Here is a 21,066-nt window from a genome sequence, read left to right as displayed (position 1 = left end):
AAACAAAATATCAAATGCCACATTTTTTTAATTCCCTGACCCCATACATATCGATAATGATCAAGTAAAAAATATATTAAAAAAAAAGACAAAATCTGGGTGTTGCATTTCGCGCCTCACGTTATTTGTGTTTTGAAAATCATTCCGGAGAACAAGAAACCGATGGCCATTGCAAGAAATTTTGTCTTCTGGCTCGAATTGCGCATTTTCCAGGTTTTTCCGTCATGTCATTCCCCCTCCCCCAATATGTCTCTTTAGAGGGCTCATTTTTTTTTTCCGGAGCCCTCCCCCCCCCCCCCCCCCCCCCCTTCCTTGGGAGATCAAAAACGAAGCGAAACAAACAATACTCTCACTCACACCTCCCTTCAGAGGGTATTTTTAAATACCCTCGTTGTTAATTTAAATTAACACTACTTAATGAACTTTCACATTAGCCTTTTTGCTTGAAAACAACGTATATTAATCAAATCGCTTGCAATAGAAATTTGTTTTTAGAAGCCGGCCGAATGTATGTGCACATTTGAATAGTTAGTATAGTTGTGTTCTTTTTTTCATATCGATCAGCTAATAACTATGTTTATAGTTACCCTATAGCAGGACTTTATTAAATTATTAATCGACATTTTTGCGGCTATATAATTATTCCGTTGCATTCATAAATGCAAAGAACCCCGGAATATATGTGTTGAAAGCGTATTTCAGTTACTGAAAAGAAACTCGACGGCGTCACCAATAGAAGGTAAGGGGGTTGTTGGTTTATATCTCTCTTAATATTCTTCGATATTTTTGCCAAACAACAACATACATCTAACGTGGACATCGCTTGGATAATGCTCCAAAAATGCGAAAAAAGATTATATAGCCAGATATTGATTATGACTAAGGCTCAATACTTTACTAACATTAATCCCGAAGAATTTTATTCTTCGATATTCTTCTATTGCTAATAACAACAAAATATAATATAGCCATTGGTTATGACTAACATAGATTATGACTTAGGCGCTATACTTTACTAAGCTTATGATCAATACAGAAAGAAAACGAACGAAATGTCAAACCATGCACCCAAGTGTAAACAGATCCACATAAAACTTTCTAAATGAGGCAGGGACTTATTATTCTGAGGCCGGTTCCTGAAAGGCCGATTAACTTAACTCTCGATCAGCGTCTAATCCCGGGTTAAAATTCGCTAATCGTAGGTTAGCTAATCTACGGATAAATCACCGTTCCCGAAAGCCAAGTACAATTAATCCCCCAAATCTAACCCTGGATGAAGCTAGTGAAAACCTGGTTTGACGAGTAAAATTCACACAGGATACCCAGTAGATCAACACAAAGCAACTCAAATTTACCTTTGGTGGTTTTATTTTCGCAGAGAAGCTCCCAAACACCTCTACATCACCTGTAATTACCTCCATTTCATTGCCAAAAGTGTCATTTGTAGGATTCGAGTTGGTGCGTGACACAAGCGAGACAGTTTCATTTCAAGTATAAATTTCATGTAACTTTCTGTCTGTCCCAGCACAATTTTCGAGTCAGCATCGCAACGAAGGTCGCATAACAAAGCGAAATGTTAGGACATTTGATCCCTACATTGTGTTTTTGTGTAACGTCTTTTTTGTCGGCAACTTTATTTTATGAAGCTTTAGTTCTCTTACAAAGTTTGGGAGGCCTGTGTTACGCCAACTAAACGTTAACCCACCTTGCGAGCAGGGTTAGATTTTACCTCCAAACTGACCCAGAGTTAGCGCTAACCAGCGCTTCGGGAACGCAACTAATCCGGGGGTAAAAATTTAACCCTGGGTTAGCGCTAATCGGCTTTTCAGGAACCGGCCCCAGGGTGCCAGAGCCTCTGGTACCCAGGGTAGCAGGGACAAAAGTTATGCTTACAGAATATAGGACAATTTCCATTCCATGCTTCAGCATTTCATAAGTTTTTTTTCCACAGGGTTATATATAATTCCGTGTCACAACTAACTAAATCATATTTATAATTTGGATTCGAGCTTTACTAGCAAATTATTACTTCAATTTAGGCCACTGCTAGCTTCTCTCGGCCTGAACAATTGAACACAAAAATAAAGATGACAAAACTAATCGAAGGATTCCTTCAATTTTCATGCATTTTGTATAATACAGTACTTCCCGATTGGAACCTTGAATTTAAGAACCTGTTAGCCTAAAAATATCAATTTGAACCCCCTAATAAGAACCCGTTTAGCCTTACCTTTGAAACAAGTTCATTTTTAAAATGATGGCCAGCAATAAGTGCCATTCTAGTGAAATTGTTGAACTAAAAACCCAGCAAATGATGAAAGTCATGATTGTCAAGCAGTAAACTAAAACATTGTGTTCTACAAAAACTCTTTGAATTTTGTATAAATTATAGAGTGATAGAACTATGCAGGAATATGCTATTTAAAAAATTACGAAACCGCATGTGAACACGTTTTCGAGCACTTTTCGAGTACTTTTTGCATATTTCAGAGGCACTATTTCGCGATTTGTCTAGCGCAATTTGACGTGTAATATCGCTTTTTCACGGCGTTTAAGACACGATTCGAGAAATTAAAGCTGCCTGCATATGCCTTCGACTTGAACATGTTGTATTAGGCCCTGGCCAAACGAGGACACATGTTGCGCGCGCATGTTTCCTCAATGTTTCCCAGTTTAGCCACCACGGAAATATTGTTGCCCGACACAAATTTCGTGTCCAGGACACAAAAAAATGTTTCCAAAGCGAGGGAGAAACATTTCATGTTTCCAAGCGCGTGGAAACATTGTTTTTCGAATGTACACTCATTTGGCTACGCCAGGCAACATTTTCTAGCCTTGTAGCCTGGCAACGCTCGCGGTGTACCAAATCAAAATGGCGGACGAAGATGGCGTTGTTGAAAAGGAAAAAAACACTGGACAAACGAAATAGAGCGTTCCATTGTGTCTTACGAATCTAAGAATCTAAGATGGGACATATCCAACAAAGAATATACGAATAGAGACAGAAAAAAGGTAGAATACGCGGTTTTAGGGGACATTTTTGTTTACAATATGCCAAGGTCAAGGGTTTAACAGACAGTGCGCATTCGCCGAGCGCTGCAGAGGAAACATGTTTCTCGATACTTCGTGTCCGTTTGGCCACCCTCGGGAACATTTAGGACACATGTTTCCAGCAACATGTTGCCCGCGCGCATGTTTCCTTGATGTTTACCAGTTTGTGCACCATGAAAACATTGTTGCGCGACTCAAATTTTGTGTCCAGGACACAATGTGTTCATGTTTAGCCAGGGCCTCCACAGCGAGGTAGAAACATTTCATGTTTCCAAGCGCGTGTAAACATGTTTCCCGATGTTTCGTGACCCTTTGGCCATGTCGGAAACATTTTCCCCAAATGTCGCGGGTAACATTTCTCCTCCTTTGGCTAGTGCCTAAGGCCCTGGCCAAACGAGGAAACATGATGTCAGCGCGCAAGTTTCCTCAATGTTTTCCAGTTTGGCCACCACGGAAACATTGTTGCGCGACACAAATTTTGTGTCCAGGACACAAAAATGTTTCCAAAAGCGAGGAAGAAACATTTCATGTTTCCAAGCGCGTGGAAACATTGTTTCCCGAATGTATCTTCGTTTGGCCACGCAAGGCAACAATTTCTAGGCTCGTTGCCTGGCAACACTCGCGGTGTACCAAATCAAAATGGCGCACGAAGATGTCGTTGTTTTGCAGAAAAGACCAAAGAAAAGGGAAAGGCTCTGGACAGACGAAATAGAGCGTTTGATTGTGTCTTACGAATATAGGAAATGTCTATGGGACACATCCAACAAAGAAGAGATATGACCAAGTGAGGAATAAAATCTTAAACTTTAATAGAGCAAAAACAACTCAATTTTCAATTTTTTAATGGTAACTTGACAAATAAGAAATAAAGAATGGAGCGATTTTGAAGCAAAAAAGTTTTCAGGTTTCGTTATTTTCACGTGCGCGCTAAAGAATAGTGTAAACATGTTTACCTATGTTTCGTGACCATTTTTCCAACCTCGGAAACATTTAGGAAACATGTTTCCCCAATGTTTCCGGCAACATTTGTCCTTGTTTGGCCAGGGCCTAAGAGACTTTGTCCTTTTTAAACTTTTTTTTAAAAGGGACGAGAAACCGGCAACAAAGAGCAGACTTGTTTTGTTTTACGCGAATATGTAAACCGGAGTGAAGTTAGCGGGCAACTCGGTGAAGTAGCGGGCAACCCAAAATGTGATGTTTTGTCTAATATCTTGCCAGGCATTTGGTCGATTGTCACCAAATTTGCACATGTTTGTAAAAATGAGATAATGAACAGATTTATGATGCATGTACTATATCAGATATTATTAGCGGGGCCAGCGGGGCCGCAGGCCGCGCGCGGAGCTCCATAGGTATAGAAATTGGTCATAACCTAGGCGACTAAAAATTTGTGGTTAATGACCGTACGAAAATAAGAATTTGAAGGATAAATCTGTCTACTGTTTGTAGGAACTGCTTTGTTCTTACAAGCTTCGGAATATCGGCTCGACTTCTTCACCTGGTGCGGTAGTTGAAAACTTTACTTATAATTTAAGGAAAAGGCTACAAAACCAGCAGCATTTATCAGGGAATTGTCGAGGCTCTGCACTAGTATTCTCATTATGATGTTACAGAGCAAAAATCAAAATTAAATAAGTTTTATTTATGATAGTTAAAATACGGAATTGTTCTCCTAAACGAGCGAACACCACAAGGCAAACAACATGGACAGTCAAGGTGAGTTTCGGACGGAAATTTCAATTCAAAATAGTATGTATAGAATGTATGAAACAAAACGTAACTCCTGTCATATTCCTTTTAAGTGTAATTATTTTTGTTTGCTAATTTCTGATAATAATCCTCAAACAAAACGATTTTCGTTGTTTTACAATTTCTCTGATTTTCCCGGTGTCACTATTCAATCATCTTGCTTCCACTGTGTTTTTAATTGGCTGAGAAATCAATTTCTTGAACGCTGATTGGATGCTATTTTGGCACGCACAAAAACGGCTTCCCAGTTCTGTTATAACCGTAAAAGAAACTTTTCCTCAATACAAATAAGAAAAATACATCTACAAATCAAGACTTATCTATCTAGCTCAGGTAAGAACGACCTTGATGACTCATGTATACACAGTTGTGTTGGTAAAACTATGTATCATTAAGCTTATTTAATTGAGAATTTATTTGCTATTTATTGGCAAATGTGTGAGGAAAAACAGCATTTCGCAATCATCCTTGCAAAGTCTTTCTCTTTTCTTTATCTCATGTCCATGCTGTTTTTGTCTATGCTGTTTTATGTTAAATACACAACAACGTCAAAATGTCTCTCTTTCTTTCTCATATAAAGCCAATATTGATCTGTTGTCTGTTTCTGTTTGGTAAGGATACTAATCTAATCATTTGTTTTCCTCTATGTTTGTTCTCATGTTTTAAGAAAATTAGAAAATTGAAATAACAACGAACGATTTTTTTCTGATTCAGGTGAACTGTTAATACCCAAAAGCCATGATGTGAGACTGTATGAAGACATGGATAATGAGCAGCATAATTAGCAAAATATTTAGCTTTCCTTTCTTCCCTTTAAAATATGTTTTTTCTTTCAATCAATCTGCATTCTTCTCCTGGGAAAAAATATTTTTGATGTTTGGTTGATATTGCCCTAAAATTTTAGCAATTAAAATAAACAAAACTAATTTCTTTTTCCTTTTTAAGGGGGGGGGGGGGGGGGGGTTGTCCCAAGTGCTATGCTCTTTTCATTCTTTTGTGGGATCCAAGCTACTTATGAGTAGCAATAATTTGATTCGCTATTCAGCATTCTTTGTCCATTTAAGATATTATAAAATAGATGCATTCAAGTTTATTCAGAATCTACATTTCTGCGTCTTCGCCATATCTGCTATTGGGTAAAATTGCTGTTTACCATTCCCATTTACCCAAAGAGACTCCCATTAAAACAGAAGGGGATGATTGATCTCAACCCTAAGGGATAACACTTTGGATGATGTCAGTAATTCCTACCCCCTAAAGGTAGCACATTAGGTGCGGTCAAGCAATTTCTTTCTAAGCATTTTGAACACTCTCTAAGGAAAAGCAGTTAGCATAATTTCATACCCTTAAGATAGGACAAACAACCCCATCTGACTATTTTAGGAGGAGTCCTCCCCCTCCTTAATGGATGCTGTCAAATATGATTTCTCTTTTCTTATCTATGCTATCTTTGTCTGGGGTTTTAACTGGTGGGAGGTTAACATTTTAGAATGATATAACTGTGCTGATAGACTGAAGTAGGAAAAGGATAGTGAATTGAAATATCCGTATTTACAAAGATTTGTAGTTGCATCTTCCAGCAATTTGGTACTTGTACCTGTACTGTGTTTTAAAAATGGCCGAAAATTTTACATGGGTATTTTTGGGTGCAAAATGTTGGGCTCTCTTGATCTTCTAAGCTGTACTTAACAAAAAAACTGAGTAATGCTGTACATGGCAAGGCACATATATGTTAGATTATTTGATTATAGAAATGTAAAATAGGAAATAGCTGTTCAGTATCAGTTGTCTATCAAATGAAGCTACACAGAGCACTGTAAATAAATAAAACTAAAATATCAGCAATATCTTTTGTTAAGCTGCAAAAGAAGTGGTGATTGGGAGAAGGTCCAGCATTTCATTACGGTGGGAGAAATAGCTGAGATAAAATAAAATCCAGCTTGGACCGTGCATTTCAAACAAGTTACATGTATGAAAAAGTGTTTGGGGGGGGATTAAGCATTCAGCACTTTAGTCTTTTTAAAGCATATAGACTGAGGTGAATGTTATTATTATGGATCTCTTTCTAGTCTAGAAGCTCTATTCTTCAGGGGGTCATACCCCTAAACTGCCCAAAGATTCCCAATATGAAAATAGGGTAATAAAGCTGGCTCCGCCTTTAGGCAGTGCCTAAATCCATATATTAATCACGTGACTGTGTGACGTTTAACGTTCCTTTGTAAAGAAAGCAGTTTATAACTGTATAAAAAAATGACCTGATCAAGGTTGAAAGGGCCACTACGGGCCAGTGAAAGTATTAAGGATACGGAGTCTATTGAATGCGTGTCACATTGTTGGTATATCTCATTTAGTCTTTTGGTATTTCACAGGTGCCTGTCATGTATTTTTGAGATTATTTCGAGAGCTTTGTTTACAATGCTATCACCGAAGTGTGACAACACCATTCACATGCAAATCCGCAATCTCATGCTATTTGTCCTTTGTTTTTTCTTGGCTCTATGAGAAGTCGTGCTTCTTAATCACATGACATGGATAAGACTGATTCGTGATTTGCAGATAGAACGAAAAGCGTGTTGTATTGTTTTGGGTTTGCTTTCAACGGAAGAACTATAAGCTCATAAACGTCAAACTTATTGGCACCGGAAACCACTTGGCTTTAACAGACTACGCAATGTATGTGAATTACTTTATCAACAGAGAAAACTCCATCGATTATCTACGGTGAATTCAATTCAAGAAGAGATGAGGCATCACCATTCTGCCAAGAAAGAGGTAAACTTTCCATTCTGACAGCTTGGTCAATAATTAATCTAAGTAACCCTATGCCCTCGGAAACATTGTCTCGATGAAAGATCATTGACAAATTTGAAGAACAAAACGAACTTAGCCTTGTTCATAAAACTCTTGTCCATCTTATGTCTTAAACGGCTTGGAAGAAATGAATACTTTTGCGCCGAAGAGCCCCAAAACAGTTTCTAAATCTCAGGTGAGGATACTTCAATGTTTTCCATTAACCCCTGCCGTGGTAGAAACGGATTCTTACACAATCCGGCAGGAAGATAAATGCTTCGATGAGTTTCGTAATGTACTTCTTACTCGATTGAGCGAATCAAATCGACAATTGTCAAGGCTTTTTACAAGAATGGTGTTACAAAACCAGGATATTATATGCTTAACCATGCTCGCTATGTGAAGCCTGACTTATACTTGAAAAGCGAAACTCGGATGCTTGGGAGAAAAGCTTACAAGACCACGATCTGATTCTCTTCCACTAAATCACGCACGGTTTCAGGTCGATTTTTCCTGGAGTTTATTCTGGTTTATTTGGGCCATTCTATTGAAATTGTTGAACTAAATTAAGCATTTATAGTTTGCGTTTAGTAATAACGTTATGAATAATCATTCAATGGAATTAAATTTCCCCTGTGTGTGCCAATATCTCGAAGGAAAATTCTTATGTGTGCTATTGATATCATTTCCCAAAATTGAGAAGAAACATAAGTGTGTTAATAAGATAACAGAGCATTCACTAAATCACAAATGACAAGAAAACTGAATGCGGTACAAGGATTATTATATTTTTAATCGTAATATTATTTTACTTAGATCGTTTACATGTCTAAAATGCTTTCACATTTGACTCATCTCCGCCGCTTGTGAGCGTATTCGTGCACGAGGGATTTCCGATCTATTACGAGCTTGTCACAAGAGGTTATTGGGCCAATAGACTAGTAAACTTTGTTCATGTGGATTGTCCATGAGTTCCAGGGTCGGAGGTATTTTCTGGAACTACACAATGTATAGACTTATAAAGCTACTTGGGTTTTGATTACTTACTCGCCGATAACATTATTTAAATTTGCGAAGACTGAACAAAAAGAGAAGCCAGATACGATTAACTGCTATACATGAGTAGTAAACACCAGACCCTATAGTTAATGACTTTTTCCTGCTGCTAACTGTGTTTTACCGTTATAAGATATTAGCCGTGTAAACCCTACGTAAACAAACTCTCAGACGGTGTCTTGTGATTATTATTTTTGCCATTATATCCAAAGCGATTAAAAAAAAAAATGCGTTGATCAGTTTACCGGGTTAGGAACATATTATTCTTGGAACAACAGGATAAAAGACTATAACCGGATAAAGGCGTAATAATGCTAGAGTGGCTACACTAGCCTGTCTTGTAAGCTTTATGATAACTTCACACTTTGATATTGATGTTTCGTGTATTTTATGATTAAAATATTATGTTCTTCGCAGTTGGAGAAGACGATCAATGTCCTGAAGGAAGAAATCACGAGACTACACAACGACCTTCGCCAGACCAAAGGAGAACTTAAACTCGAAAAGACCCGGACAATGGACCTCACAATGGCGGTGCAGGAAAAAGACTCGGAGCTTTTCAACTTGCAGAAAGACTTCGATCAACAGATGCAAGCCGTAACGTCAGCATTACTTATATTGGAGAGCGATATTCGCAAAGAGCAAAAAGAAATACAATTAGATGCTGATAAAAAGGACTATTTGATTCGCGAATTAACCGAAGAACTAAGAAAACGCGAGCTAGCACAACAGCAGGAACAGAAGGTACTCGAAACGTTGAAATCTCAACATGATAAAGAAATTAAAGTAAGAGACAAAAGAATTGCGAGTCAGTGGCGGGAAATCGAGTCTTTGAAAAATGCTAACACAAAATTCCTAGACGCATTAGCTCAATTCCGACCAAATACAGATGGACTTAAAATGCAACGTAATGCTTCGACGGGTTCCCTATCCATTAATCGGCCGCGTAAGAGCTCCGAGGACTCAACACCACATAGACTTCGTCTGGCTGTTAGCCCTAATTCACGACGAAAAGTGAATAATCCCGAGTGGAAGGAGGAACTTTCCGCTTTCTTTTGATGAAAAGATATGGCTATTAGAATAAGTATTATCGGCTATTTTATTTAATACATTTACATTATATTCAAAGTATTGACACTTTATTACAGTTAACAAAAAAAATATAGACCACCCATCGCCACACAGTGAGGAAAATTTAAATAGCTCGCGGGTCCAATGACTCACAGTTCAAGCAGGAGAGAGTTTTGCCTCAGTTGCTCGTGAAACGTGAGCTCGTGAGCTCAGTCCGCGCACTGTTGTGTGTAGTTGTTGTGTGTAGTTGTTCGCGAGGGAGTGAGGTGCATCCCTGAAATTTTCTTCACCATGTGCACCGGGCTTTATGGCCTTTTACAAAGACTTTGAGTAAATCCTTAAGGGTTTAGACATTCAATTCGTCAATTCAGTTATCGAATAGTTTTTTAACTTGCATGTCAATCAATAGTTATAGGAAATGGTCACTCGCAAAATACTCGAAAAAAAAATCTTGTTGGAATTTTCGTTCTAAATTAAAAGACAAATATTCTTGTACTAGTTGTTGTTCTTTCTATCAGTTGACGCGTTTATACTAGAGACAGCTAGGACGTTTGGAATTAAGGGCGTCAAAACGATGCCTTTTTCGTCGACCTTATTTTGCGAGACGACTTTGTCGTCTCACACTAAGACGAGACGGCCTAAAACGCAAGGGCACCCAACGACGACAATTTCACAACCGGCCTAAAATGAGTTAAGATAACGTTTTTATTCGTTTGCAGTCATTTTTAAAACAATATAGAGCTTTCCTAGATATTTTTTATCTGTTCGGATTTGCTATAACAGCCATCCGAAAAGTCTAGTTACTCATCCCGAGGCATCCGAAACTCCTAGCGATTCTAAGATCCTCAAGCGAGATTTCTAGGTAATGTCCCTTGTATACTCGCTCCCGAAAATACTAGGATTTTATTTTTTTAAAGCATGTCGGACGTAAATATCTCCCGAAAATGGTGGTGGTGGTAACAAAAGCAAATCCGAAAAACATAGGTGATCCAGCTCTCTTCCCGAGAAACATAGGTGATCTAGAAATACAAATTCCGAAAAAAGTAGACATTTCTAGGCCGACCCCGAAATTCGTAGGTGACCTTGCTTCCGAACAGATATTTCACCGAAAATGGTCGTTAGGTGCCCTTGAAAACGGACGGCCATGCTAACATGAAACCGAGGTAAAACCGAGTGTAGACCGGGCAGACCAGTCTTGTACCACTCCTATCTTCTTAACAAAGGCCATCTCGCTTTTATACTGAATGCCCTTACCATTTAGTGTTAAGACATCTTTTCTTGATGGGCGACCCAGGTCTGTACCCAGAAGGGGCACCTCCCCTCTCCACCTACCAAAAAATATTCCTAAATAAAAACTATTTTTAAAAGGGTGGCCAGCAAAATCGTAGTAAACACGACTTCCTGCAAGTTTAAGTTATGGAAGTTCTCAACGCACACAGTTCTAGGGCGACAAAAAGGCAAACGAAAACGATTGAAACAAATATGGTATGTAATATAATTGTAATATGGTATGGCATGGTGTGGTATGGTATGGCCGATGGTATTAAATAGTCAAATTTTTGTTTTATAGTTTACAGTTTATTCACGTCAAATACAATCTATACATTCAGTACATTCACTTACAAACTAAAATTTCACGGGACATGGATATGGTTTTGCCTATGTTTCCTCACTGCTTGCCTTTTCTGATGAACCAGATATCGTTATGCCTATTAAAAAGGTGGAAAGGACTGTCATATCCCGCATAGTAAAACATTTCCGTGTAGTACGTCTCCCCAAGGCCGGCTTTCTGCAGAGCCTCTCCCAGTGCCTCCGCGTTCTTCTCAATCTTGTCCGTTTTGGCGCCGTATCCAGGATAGGTGCGGACGTAGGCACACATTTCGGGCATGGTCGAGATGAAGACGTCCTTGCTGGACGGTGCGATTGGGTTCTTTTGGTCCTCGAAGGGCTGGAAAAAGCTGATGGTGAAGTTGTTTTTGCAGAATGGCCCCTGAGCTGGTTGAATCTGGTTTAGGACAGGCGCGGTCATATTAATTTTCACTTTTTTTACGTTTTCGCCAGAGATATATTCAAACAGTCGCATGAATCCCATTTCAGTGGCTTTTTCCAACTCATAGCCTGCAAATAAAGCAAAAACGTAAGTATAGGCTAGCTTCGTATTTATTGCGCGTTTATTACTGAACATAAGTACCAACAGCGTAGAACGCCGAATACGTTGGTTCTCGGACTAGCTAATGTTTGGAGAGAGGGGTACACATGGCTTTCTAGGGTGGTCTCAGAAGGAGGGAGACACGGGGCTTTCTAGGATGGTCTAAGAGAGAGGGAGACACAGGGCTTTCTAGGGTGGTATCAGAGGGAGGGAGACACAGGGCTTTCTAGGGTGGTCTAAGAGAGAGGGAGACACAGGGCTTTCTGGGGTGGTATCAGAGGGAGGGAGACACAGGGCTTTCTAGGGTGGTATCAGAGGGAGGGAGACACAGGGCTTTCTAGGGTGGTATCAGAGGGAGGGAGACACAGGGCTTTCTAGGGTGGTATCAGAGGGAGGGAGACACAGGGCTTTCTAGGGTGGTATCAGAGGGAGGGAGACACATGGCTTTCTAGGGTGGTATCAGAGGGAGGGAGACACATGGCTTTCTAGGGTGGTATCAGAGGGAGGGAGACACATGGCTTTCTAGGGTGGTATCAGAGGGAGGGAGACACAGGGCTTTCTGGGGTGGTATCAGAGGGAGGGAGACACAGGGCTTTCTAGGGTGGTATCAGAGGGAGGGAGACACAGGGCTTTCTAGGGTGGTATCAGAGGGAGGGAGACACATGGCTTTCTAGGGTGGTATCAGAGGGAGTGAGACACATGGCTTTCTAGGGTGGTATCAGAGGGAGGGAGACACATGGCTTTCTAGGGTGGTATCAGAGGGAGGGAGACACAGGGCTGTCTAGGGTGGTATCAGAGGGAGGGAGACACAGGGCTTTCTAGGGTGGTATCAGAGGGAAGGAGACACATGGCTTTCTAGGGTGGTCTCAGAAGGAGGGAGACACAGGGCTTTCTAGGGTGGTCTAAGAGAGAGAGAGCGACACAGGGCTTTCTAGGGTGGTATCAGAGGGAGGGAGATACAGGGCTTTCTAGGGTGGTATCAGAGGGGGGGAGACGGGGCTTTCTAGGGTGATATCAGAGGGGGGAGACACATGGCTTTCTAGGGTGGTATCAGAGGGAGGAAGACACAGGGCTTTCTAGGGTGGTCTAAGAGAGAGGGAGACACAGGGCTTTCTAGGGTGGTATCAGAGGGAGGGAGACACAGGGCTTTCTAGGGTGGTATCAGAGAGAGGGCGACACAGGGCTTTCTAGGGTGGTATCAGAGGGAGGGAGACACAGGGCTTTCTAGGGTGGTATCAGAGGAAGGGAGACACATGGCTTTCTAGGGTGGTATCAGAGGGAGGGAGACACAGGGCTTTCTAGGGTGGTATCAGAGGGAGGGAGACACAGGGCTTTCTAGGGTGGTATCAGAGGGAGGAAGACACATGGCTTTCTAGGGTGGTCTAAGAGAGAGGGAGACACAGGGCTTTCTAGGGTGGTATCAGAGGGAGGGAGACACAGGGCTTTCTAGGGTGGTATCAGAGAGAGGGAGACACATGGCTTTCTAGGGTGGTATCAGAGGGAGGGAGACACAGGGCTTTCTTGGGTGGTCTAAAAGGGAGGGAGACACATGGCTTTTAAGGTGATCCCAGGGGGAGGGGTAGGCATGGTTCTTTAGGGGGTCTCGAAGGGAGAGGTAAACATATCTTTTTAGAGGTGTGATACTGCCCTGAAGAAGTCTTATTATTTATGTGCTACTACATTATTGTGTGTTAATACAAATACAATTTTTAAATGTGTGCACTCTCCATACATTGGGTCCTCTTTAGTAACAATCTAGAGCAATCGCATAAACATTGGTTCTGTGTGAAGTTTAAAATTGATAATGCCCTCTGTTAATGATCTGTTGATTAACGCGCATGCGACCTTAAAGACGAAAATTTGGCAGAGTCGAATACCAGTTTTTGGTGTAATGTGTTTATTCTTCTGGTTTACGATCACGACTATTTGAGCCTTTTGCATTGTTTCTGGAGGGACAGTGCTGAATAACGTATGCGCATGCGCGTGTTCTGGCGAAAACAAACAAAATCTCAGGGTTGAAACGTTCGAGTAAAGGTACGAAAGGCTGACTTCTGTCGCTGTTTTGACTTACTGTACAGCATTAAAACCATACTGAAAGATGACAGATTTGTTTGATAATGAGGGAGTCATAAAAAAAATTTTAGCCTTAGGTTTGATCTAGTTTTCTTAGCATTCGCCAAAATGTGACAGTTCGCCGGTAAAACGCCCCCATTTCAAAACAAAAAGGCTGGTTTAACCGCGCGGTACTTGAACTAGTCTTGCGTTTTTCAGCACTGTCTTCTGGAGGTGGGTGTACACGCGAACTGGACCAACTCATACCTTCAACAACAGTTGATGCCCACTTGTACGATGGGTAGCATCTCACTTCATAATCTTTGGTCTTGTTCTCAACCTTGAAATTGGGGCATTCAAGGCCATTGCAGAAATCATAAGGGCTTGATTTGTGAGCAGTACAACTACTGAGAGCAACAAACAAGATGAAGACGGCCTTCATGGTCATTCTGAAATAAGACAAATAAGATTTCCTTAGTTTCCGACATACACTAGAGCATGGACCGGCCTGTAAACCTGGTTCTGGGATAATATTACTTTTGATACTCGGAAGCCGGATTTAGTATTCTTTATTTTTAGTTTATTTTTCCGTATTACTAATTCTTCTTTATTTTCGAGGAATTTAAATCTCGCGAAAATGTCCTCGGCGATCGCGGAAAAAATGCATTTTGCGATTTTTCTATATCCATTGAATTTCGGGAGATAAAAGAACGCGGTCATATTTTTCGCGAGGGTTTATTTTCGCGAACTAAGTAAGCTGGAAATAAAATCCACAAAACAATTCGTAAAAAAACATACAAGACTTGTTGATGTTTTGTGCTGTATCTTTCGTTGCTTTTATGTAAAACGTTCGACTATTTCATTTTTATTAGTGGGGCACGTTTCGTCTCGTGCATCAGCATATTTTGGGAAGGTCACGGGCTGGCATTCAGATTACGTAACATAACTTGGCCGTAAATAAGCAGAGCGCGTAGCATTTCAGCCGATTTAAAGAGTATCTCGTGGCTTTTATAATATAGCTTAGCCGTACAAACTCTGTTCCTTCTGCCCCTAGTTGTGACAGAGGCAGAATCAGAAGAATTCAAAAGTAAAAGCGGCATGTCACCAGTTTACTTTCGGTCGATCTCCGATTATTTTTAACTGAAAACGATTCTTGGATACCCTGGGTACCAGGAAAAACCTCCTGTTCGGGCTTCACTCGTTTACTGTCACGCCCGTCTTGGCTTCGCTCCTCGTAGACACAGGCAAACCAGGATTAGAATCAGTCCCTCGTGATTCTTCGGGAAAATAATTAAAATATAATTTGAAGTTGTGTCTTGACTGTTTTCCCAATAAAGCTAAGTTACATTACTATATTAGCCTCATGTGTTGTAATTAATGGGAATTGTGGCGCTGAAACGGGTTTAGTCCCTGGAGAGTAAATAACAACAGAGGGGGCTAATATAGTAATGTAACTTGTTTTATTGAGAAAACAGTCAAGACACAACTTCAAATGATATTTTATTTTCCCGAAGGATCACGAGGGACTGATTCTAATCCTGGTTCGCCTGTGACAAGACTGGCGTGAGAGTGAAGCTAACAAATTCTTTTGTTTTCCGTCGGCCCTGCGGCTCCGAATTCACCAAAAAACAGGCAAAAATCAGTCGCGACTCGAAAACGAAAGGAATGGCAGTTATAACAGGATATTACGAAAATAACAGCAAAAAGAAGAAACCTCCTGTACATATCTTATGATTTGCCCCAATTTTGGTTACGTAACAACTATTCAAAACAACAAGCCTAGAACTTACACGTAGAAATGCGCATACTTCTACGCTATTAATCAGCGATAAGACTTAGCCGATAAAAAATTGACCTAGTTATACTACTTGTTCCTGAACGGAACATCTAAACATTCGTGGACGCCAAATTATTCTTCGCTACATTATAAGGTTGCCATGCAGCAACGAAGTCTCGGTGATAAGAGTTCACTTAAAGCTGTTAGGCTGACACTCACCGTGCTTCGGCAGAGACGGGAAGACGTTTGAAAGTTTTCTGTAACTCGGTGATGTTCGTGTCTTTATCCTGCTGGGTTTTGTGCTACAGTGTTGGAATGTTCACAAGTTTGCCTTATTATCTTGGGATCTGATTACGTGAGTCACGGCGTATTGCATAATAGTTGCATATATAAAAGAATTAATTGCTAATGCTAATGAATTCATATCCGTTTCCCCCTCAATTCATGTCTATTTTAATATTTTAATAGCATGAATACAGCATGTTATTTCCTGGGTTATATTCTAGCAGCCAAACAAAATATCTTTTGGCGCGTATCGTACTCGTAAAACTCGTGTTGGGCCCCGCAGCGGCTATCGTTTTACACGTGTCACACGTGAAAAATTGCGATTGACAAAGAGTGCCTCATGCTCATCCAAGCCAGGACTTGGTCAGCACTCGTTCACACCACAGGTGGTTCACACGGCTCAGAAGGATGGTCATTAGAATAAAGTAATTAGCATATTTACATTAGAGTCAAGTCTCTCAAGGTCCTTTGCTCGTCGTACGGACGTGAAGTGAGAGGAGATCGGCTGCTTTTTCATGTTTTTCCTGTTTATTTGGCATTTATAACTGATATCTACGGCTGTGTTCCACCAAAGCAGCAACAACCTGCACAAAACAACCCCAAAACATACTGAAAACAACTGAATTTTTCACTTATTTATTTATGTCCTTTTGAACGTTGTGAAGTTCGCGAACCTTGTGAACTCAAACTTCTTCACACGGCTCAAAGGGCCGGTCCTTCGCGTACAAATAAATGTTTGTAGAAAAAAAATGAATAAACGATAATTTCGCTGGTGTCCATACGAGTGTTGTGATCTATACTGACCTTTTCAGTTGACGATCTTTCACACGCTCCAAAAGTTTACCGGAAGTTTTTTTTACCGGAAGTGAGATAGATTAAACTGACAGTATACACTTATATGGAATATAAGTTTTTTCGCGGGCTTTTTCGAACGAGATGGAACCTGGAAAAATGGAAAACGGTGGTCGATGGATGTCTGTATCTTCAATTGAAAAGAGCAAGGCAAAAATCGAGGCATACGAGACTACTGCAACTAGTAGATTTTGCAGTGTTCGCAATGATCCTTCGGACGAACTGGTAACTTGCTTATCCCGGGGATAGGAATTTTTCAGTAGAGAAACATCAAACTTGTGTCATTTTACCTGGAGATTTCATCTAATTGTGGCCATTTTAAAGCGATCTTCCGGTTTTTTAAGCTTATGGGTACTTTTCTATATGAATAACAGTCACGAGGGGGGGGGGGGGGGGGTATTTGCATAAAGCATTTTATTTTTCCTACGGAGGACAGGGTTTATTATCACCCTGGAGTTTTATCATCTGTGACTAAAAAAGCTAATAGTCTAGAAATAAATATTTTACCATCCCTTGTACTATTTCAGAAGTGCAGGGGAGAGCGGTAAAAACTCAAGGAGAAAATAATTTGTTTGCAGGGGTACAAGCTAACTCCTTCAGGAAATTCAGTCAACTTCCCTTGCTAAATTTGCCCTGTGGGTGAGGGGGGGTGGGGGGGGGGGGTGAGGGGAGGACTCACAAATAAAAATTTCGCGTGTGCTCAGCCCAAAAACATTTACCCATAAAAGATAGTAAAATGGGTGTGGCTTTTCCTCAACATTAAAGGATAGCACATTTAATAGCGCACATAAGAACATAATTATCAAGTGCTTTCCTTTTCAAATTCTTTTGAAATACTATTTTTGCTTTTTATAATAAAACTCTCAAAGCCTCCCCTAAAGGATAGCAGGCCTTTGAAATCCATGCGATAAACCGCAAATAAAAATTTAACACCTCAAAGATAGGTCAAGCACCCCAACATTTTTATACTGGAAAATTTGCCATCCCCTTTACAAAAAAAAATCCATAAGAAACTGGATAGAGGTGACACTGCCAATCCCCCCATCCATATTTTTTTGAATGAGCATTTTTTTCAATTGTGTAATTTGCTTTTCCTGAGTTGGCCTTTGACCCATTCCCCCTCCCCCCCCCCCCTTTACAAGACCCCTTAGGTGCATTAGCTTGACCCTTGTTGATTTAACTGTAGATCCCTTCAAGAAGGCTTACAAAATTCTCTGGAAGTGGTTTGCCAATGGGCAAGAGCTCAGACAATGCATGCCTTCAACCATATTTACCACCTTCTTATATTATTGTACATCTGTGAAGGGCGGATGATCTCTCCACCTGTACTGACTCATACGAGTTCACCAAGTCAGGTCATACGCTGTATGCTACTAGTAAAATGTAACCTAGTACTACCTGCCTCATTGACGAGTTGTCAGCGTCTAAACTGGCTCACCCACTATAGTTGCTACCACTGTGGTGAGGGGGTGCTTGAATACCACCCATCAACATTAAAAACAACAGCTGTAAGGGCACTGCCAGTATGTAGGGTGGTTCTGTTAGTCAACTCAACTTCAGTTCTGGCCAAGGTGAACTATGACTGTTACCTCCATGCTGGTGTTAGCTGGAAACATAAATGCTATTAATACTGTTTATTAATAGCGTACGGCTAAAATCAGTCCATTACTTACATCTGTTCCACAAAATTATTGTTGAAATTGGATTCTCATATGCCCAAAATACAATTGACCTTGAACATAATATATTAAAACTTGTTTTTGACAATTCATCTTTGTATAGAACTCATCTTTGTATCACTTTTAAAAAGTATCAGACTACAATAAGTAGGACGGCACTTTGAATACCTCTAAAAAGATACCCTTCCCCTGGAAAATATATATTTATTGCTCCCAGTTACTTGAGTCGGCTTTGTGGCACTCTATTCTAGATAGACCGATTGGTCCAAACCATAAACAAAGTCAATGTTTCTGTAAATGCTCTAATAAGGGGGCTTATTTAATTATGGGATTTGTAGAGGAGGGAGGGGTATTAGAAGGGGTGTATTCAAGAAGGTAGGCTTATTTAAAACTAATTTTGTATACATGATGCAGTAGTACAATCATCTCTTTCAGTTAAAACATGGGAACAAAACCTGATATAAAAAAGGCATTTGCACAATTACTGCATAAGACTGAAAAAACTAAGCATTTAAGACCATCTTTTGCCAAGTTTTTTTGTTGCAGAAAATTTAGAGTGAATGGAGGGGGGCTTATCAGAGAGGCAGGCTTATTAAAAACTCTAGGGGGGGCTTATCAGAGAGGCAGGCTTATTAAAAACTCTAGGGGGGGCTTATCAGAGCATGTACAGTAGTCTGCTGCACATACCTTTGATGCTTTTTGCTCTTGCCTCCCAGTCTTAAATAACATCACACTGATTAAAATAAAATTTATTAGACTGATTAAGTTTTATTTGGACCGTTTTATTAAAATGATAGTCGGCCACATTTTTTAAGCCACTGGTAAATTGTCTGGATATATGCCATATTTGGATTCAGATTATGAAATATGTTCTGGATAGTGTTCAGAATCAAAGTCAGGGCTGAACGAATCCCACAAATTACACATAGTCACTAAGATATGCCTTGCATACTCGACCTGTCAGCCAAGCAAAAAAAGGGAGTCTGCTAGCAGCTGGTACCGAGAGCAGGCCCCAAAACAGGTATGTAAAAAGGGGGTAAATAGCCAAGGGGGGGGGGGGGTACTCTGATATCAAATGGGAAAGGGATGATGTGGCCTAGCGAGATTTAAACCCTGAAAGACTACTAAAATGGTCATGGTTAGGCAAAATTCAAGCTATCCGTCTGTCATGCACATACATATTCTCAGGGGCAAAGCCAGGAGGGTGGCCAAGGGGGCCCGGCCCCACCCCTTTTAGCAGCTAAAAATGCAGTAAATGTATAAAACATTATCTAAAATACAGGAGAAATGCATTGAAAGTCCCTTTTGGGCCCCCTCCTGTTAAATATCCTGGCTACGCCGCTGTATACTTAAAATTGCATGATGAACAATCCTTTGTTGTTTCTTTTCAATTCATATATTTTTGGTTAAAATAGAGCTTTATGAACATGAACTTACTTGCCAAATAACGCTTTATGTTCTTCCAAGCTTAGTTGGGTCGACGTCCGGCCCTTTGAGCCTTGTGAAGAAGTTTGAGTTCACAAGGTTCGCGAGCTTCACAACACTCAAAAGGACATAGGTAAATAAGTGAAAAATTCAGTTGTTTTCAGTATGCTTTGGGTTTGCTTTGTGCAGGTTGTTGCTGCTTTGGTGGAATACAGCCGTAGATATCAGTTATAAATGCCAAATAAACAGGAAAAACATGAAAAAGCAGCCGATCTCCTCTCTTCACGTCCGTACGAGCGTACGACCGTGAGAGACTTGACTCTAATGTAAATATGCTAATTACTTTATTCTAATGACCGTCCTTCTGCAGAGTGCGCGCGCCTATGTTGTTACGTCGTTATGCCACTCAGTAGGCATTACGTCGGTTTACGCAACGTTAATTTACCCGGAGAGAGTCAACCGAATTAGAGGGAATTTCGTGGTTATCAGAGAATTGATGAGCCTAACTCTGTTCCTACAGGGTGTGGATGGGGGGCGGGGGGCGGATGTCGGTAGTCAGTTAAGCCCTATTTACACTACACAAAACTAACCCGGGTCCGACCCGGGCTAAGTTAACCCGGGTTAGTTTTGGATTGGAGTGTAAGCACTGATCTGAGATGAAACAGGGTCAATAACAGAACGCATGCGTAGTAGTAGATTCATCAAAGTAAAATATGGCGGACAAAGCAAATCATCAACTTTCAGGCGCGCAGTTTTGCGTAGCGAGTGCGCATGTTCATTACAGAAACTAACCCGGGTTCGCCCCAGTTTCCCGCTTAGACTACACTTTCGAAAACTAACCCGGGTTACTTTTGAAACTAACCCACCTCGAGAGGTAGGTTACTTCAACCCGGGTCGAACCCGGGTTAGTTGCATTTATACTACGAAAAACTAACCCGCTTAACTCGGGTCGAACCCGGGTTAGTTTGTGTAGTGTAAATAGGGCTTTAAATTAACTTTAATTTAATAAATTAAAGTTAATTTGTCGGTAGTCGGTAACAATTATCAGTCTTTGTCGGTAGTCGGTGAATCTAAGCTAGTATTCGCTTTAGTACCAGATTTAATGTATAAACGAGATTAAACTTTATTTA

The 21,066-nt window shown here is 40.5% G+C and overlaps 2 protein-coding genes and 1 long non-coding RNA gene across 5 annotated transcripts; 2 read left to right on the top strand and 1 right to left on the bottom strand.

Moving 5' to 3' along the window:
- Positions 1–588: 588 nt before the first annotated feature.
- LOC116613703 lies at positions 589–5,724 on the top strand. The gene is made up of 3 exons (XR_004294222.2): positions 589–739; positions 4,703–4,767; positions 5,515–5,724. It is a non-coding gene; the product is annotated as an uncharacterized LOC116613703 (long non-coding RNA).
- A 1,300-nt stretch (positions 5,725–7,024) lies between these two features.
- LOC5505860 lies at positions 7,025–10,212 on the top strand. Of its 2 annotated transcripts, none has more exons than XM_001626562.3 (2): positions 7,025–7,572; positions 9,064–10,212. In XM_001626562.3, exons 1-2 carry the CDS (start codon positions 7,543–7,545, stop codon positions 9,703–9,705), a joined length of 672 nt encoding a protein of 223 aa, XP_001626612.1. In that variant the 5' UTR covers positions 7,025–7,542; the 3' UTR covers positions 9,706–10,212. The 2 variants fall into 2 exon arrangements, with proteins under 2 accessions (XP_001626612.1, XP_032230086.1); XM_032374195.2 differs by lacking the exon at positions 7,025–7,572 and adding an exon at positions 7,628–7,786.
- A 1,061-nt stretch (positions 10,213–11,273) lies between these two features.
- LOC116614742 (heme-binding protein 2) lies at positions 11,274–20,145 on the bottom strand. Of its 2 annotated transcripts, XM_048731022.1 has the most exons (5): positions 19,949–20,145; positions 19,199–19,244; positions 18,231–18,438; positions 14,186–14,367; positions 11,274–11,835 (listed from the first exon to the last, which is right to left on the bottom strand). In XM_048731022.1, exons 4-5 carry the CDS (start codon positions 14,364–14,366, stop codon positions 11,387–11,389), a joined length of 630 nt encoding a protein of 209 aa, XP_048586979.1. In that variant the 5' UTR covers position 14,367; positions 18,231–18,438; positions 19,199–19,244; positions 19,949–20,145; the 3' UTR covers positions 11,274–11,386. The 2 variants fall into 2 exon arrangements, with proteins under 2 accessions (XP_048586979.1, XP_048586980.1); XM_048731023.1 differs by lacking the exons at positions 18,231–18,438; positions 19,199–19,244; positions 19,949–20,145 and adding an exon at positions 15,915–16,335.
- Between the last annotated feature and the right edge of the window lie 921 nt (positions 20,146–21,066).

This window comes from Nematostella vectensis, chromosome 8 (genome assembly GCF_932526225.1).
Source record: "Nematostella vectensis chromosome 8, jaNemVect1.1, whole genome shotgun sequence".
NCBI classification, from domain to species: domain Eukaryota; kingdom Metazoa; phylum Cnidaria; class Anthozoa; order Actiniaria; family Edwardsiidae; genus Nematostella; species Nematostella vectensis.
This window is presented reverse-complemented; position numbering and strand designations above follow the sequence as displayed.

Excerpts from the sequence above, each read along its gene's own strand:
- LOC5505860 (XM_032374195.2), top strand. The coding sequence starts at position 7,739 with ATGAATACTTTTGCGCCGAAGAGCCCCAAAACAGTTTCTAAATCTCAG. Across the intron at positions 7,787-9,063 it reads AAACAGTTTCTAAATCTCAG|TTGGAGAAGACGATCAATGT; the intron begins GTGAGGATACTT and ends TGTTCTTCGCAG.
- LOC116614742 (XM_048731022.1), bottom strand. The coding sequence starts at position 14,366 with ATGACCATGAAGGCCGTCTTCATCTTGTTTGTTGCTCTCAGTAGTTGT. Across the intron at positions 11,836-14,185 it reads GGCATCAACTGTTGTTGAAG|GCTATGAGTTGGAAAAAGCC; the intron begins GTATGAGTTGGT and ends CTTTATTTGCAG.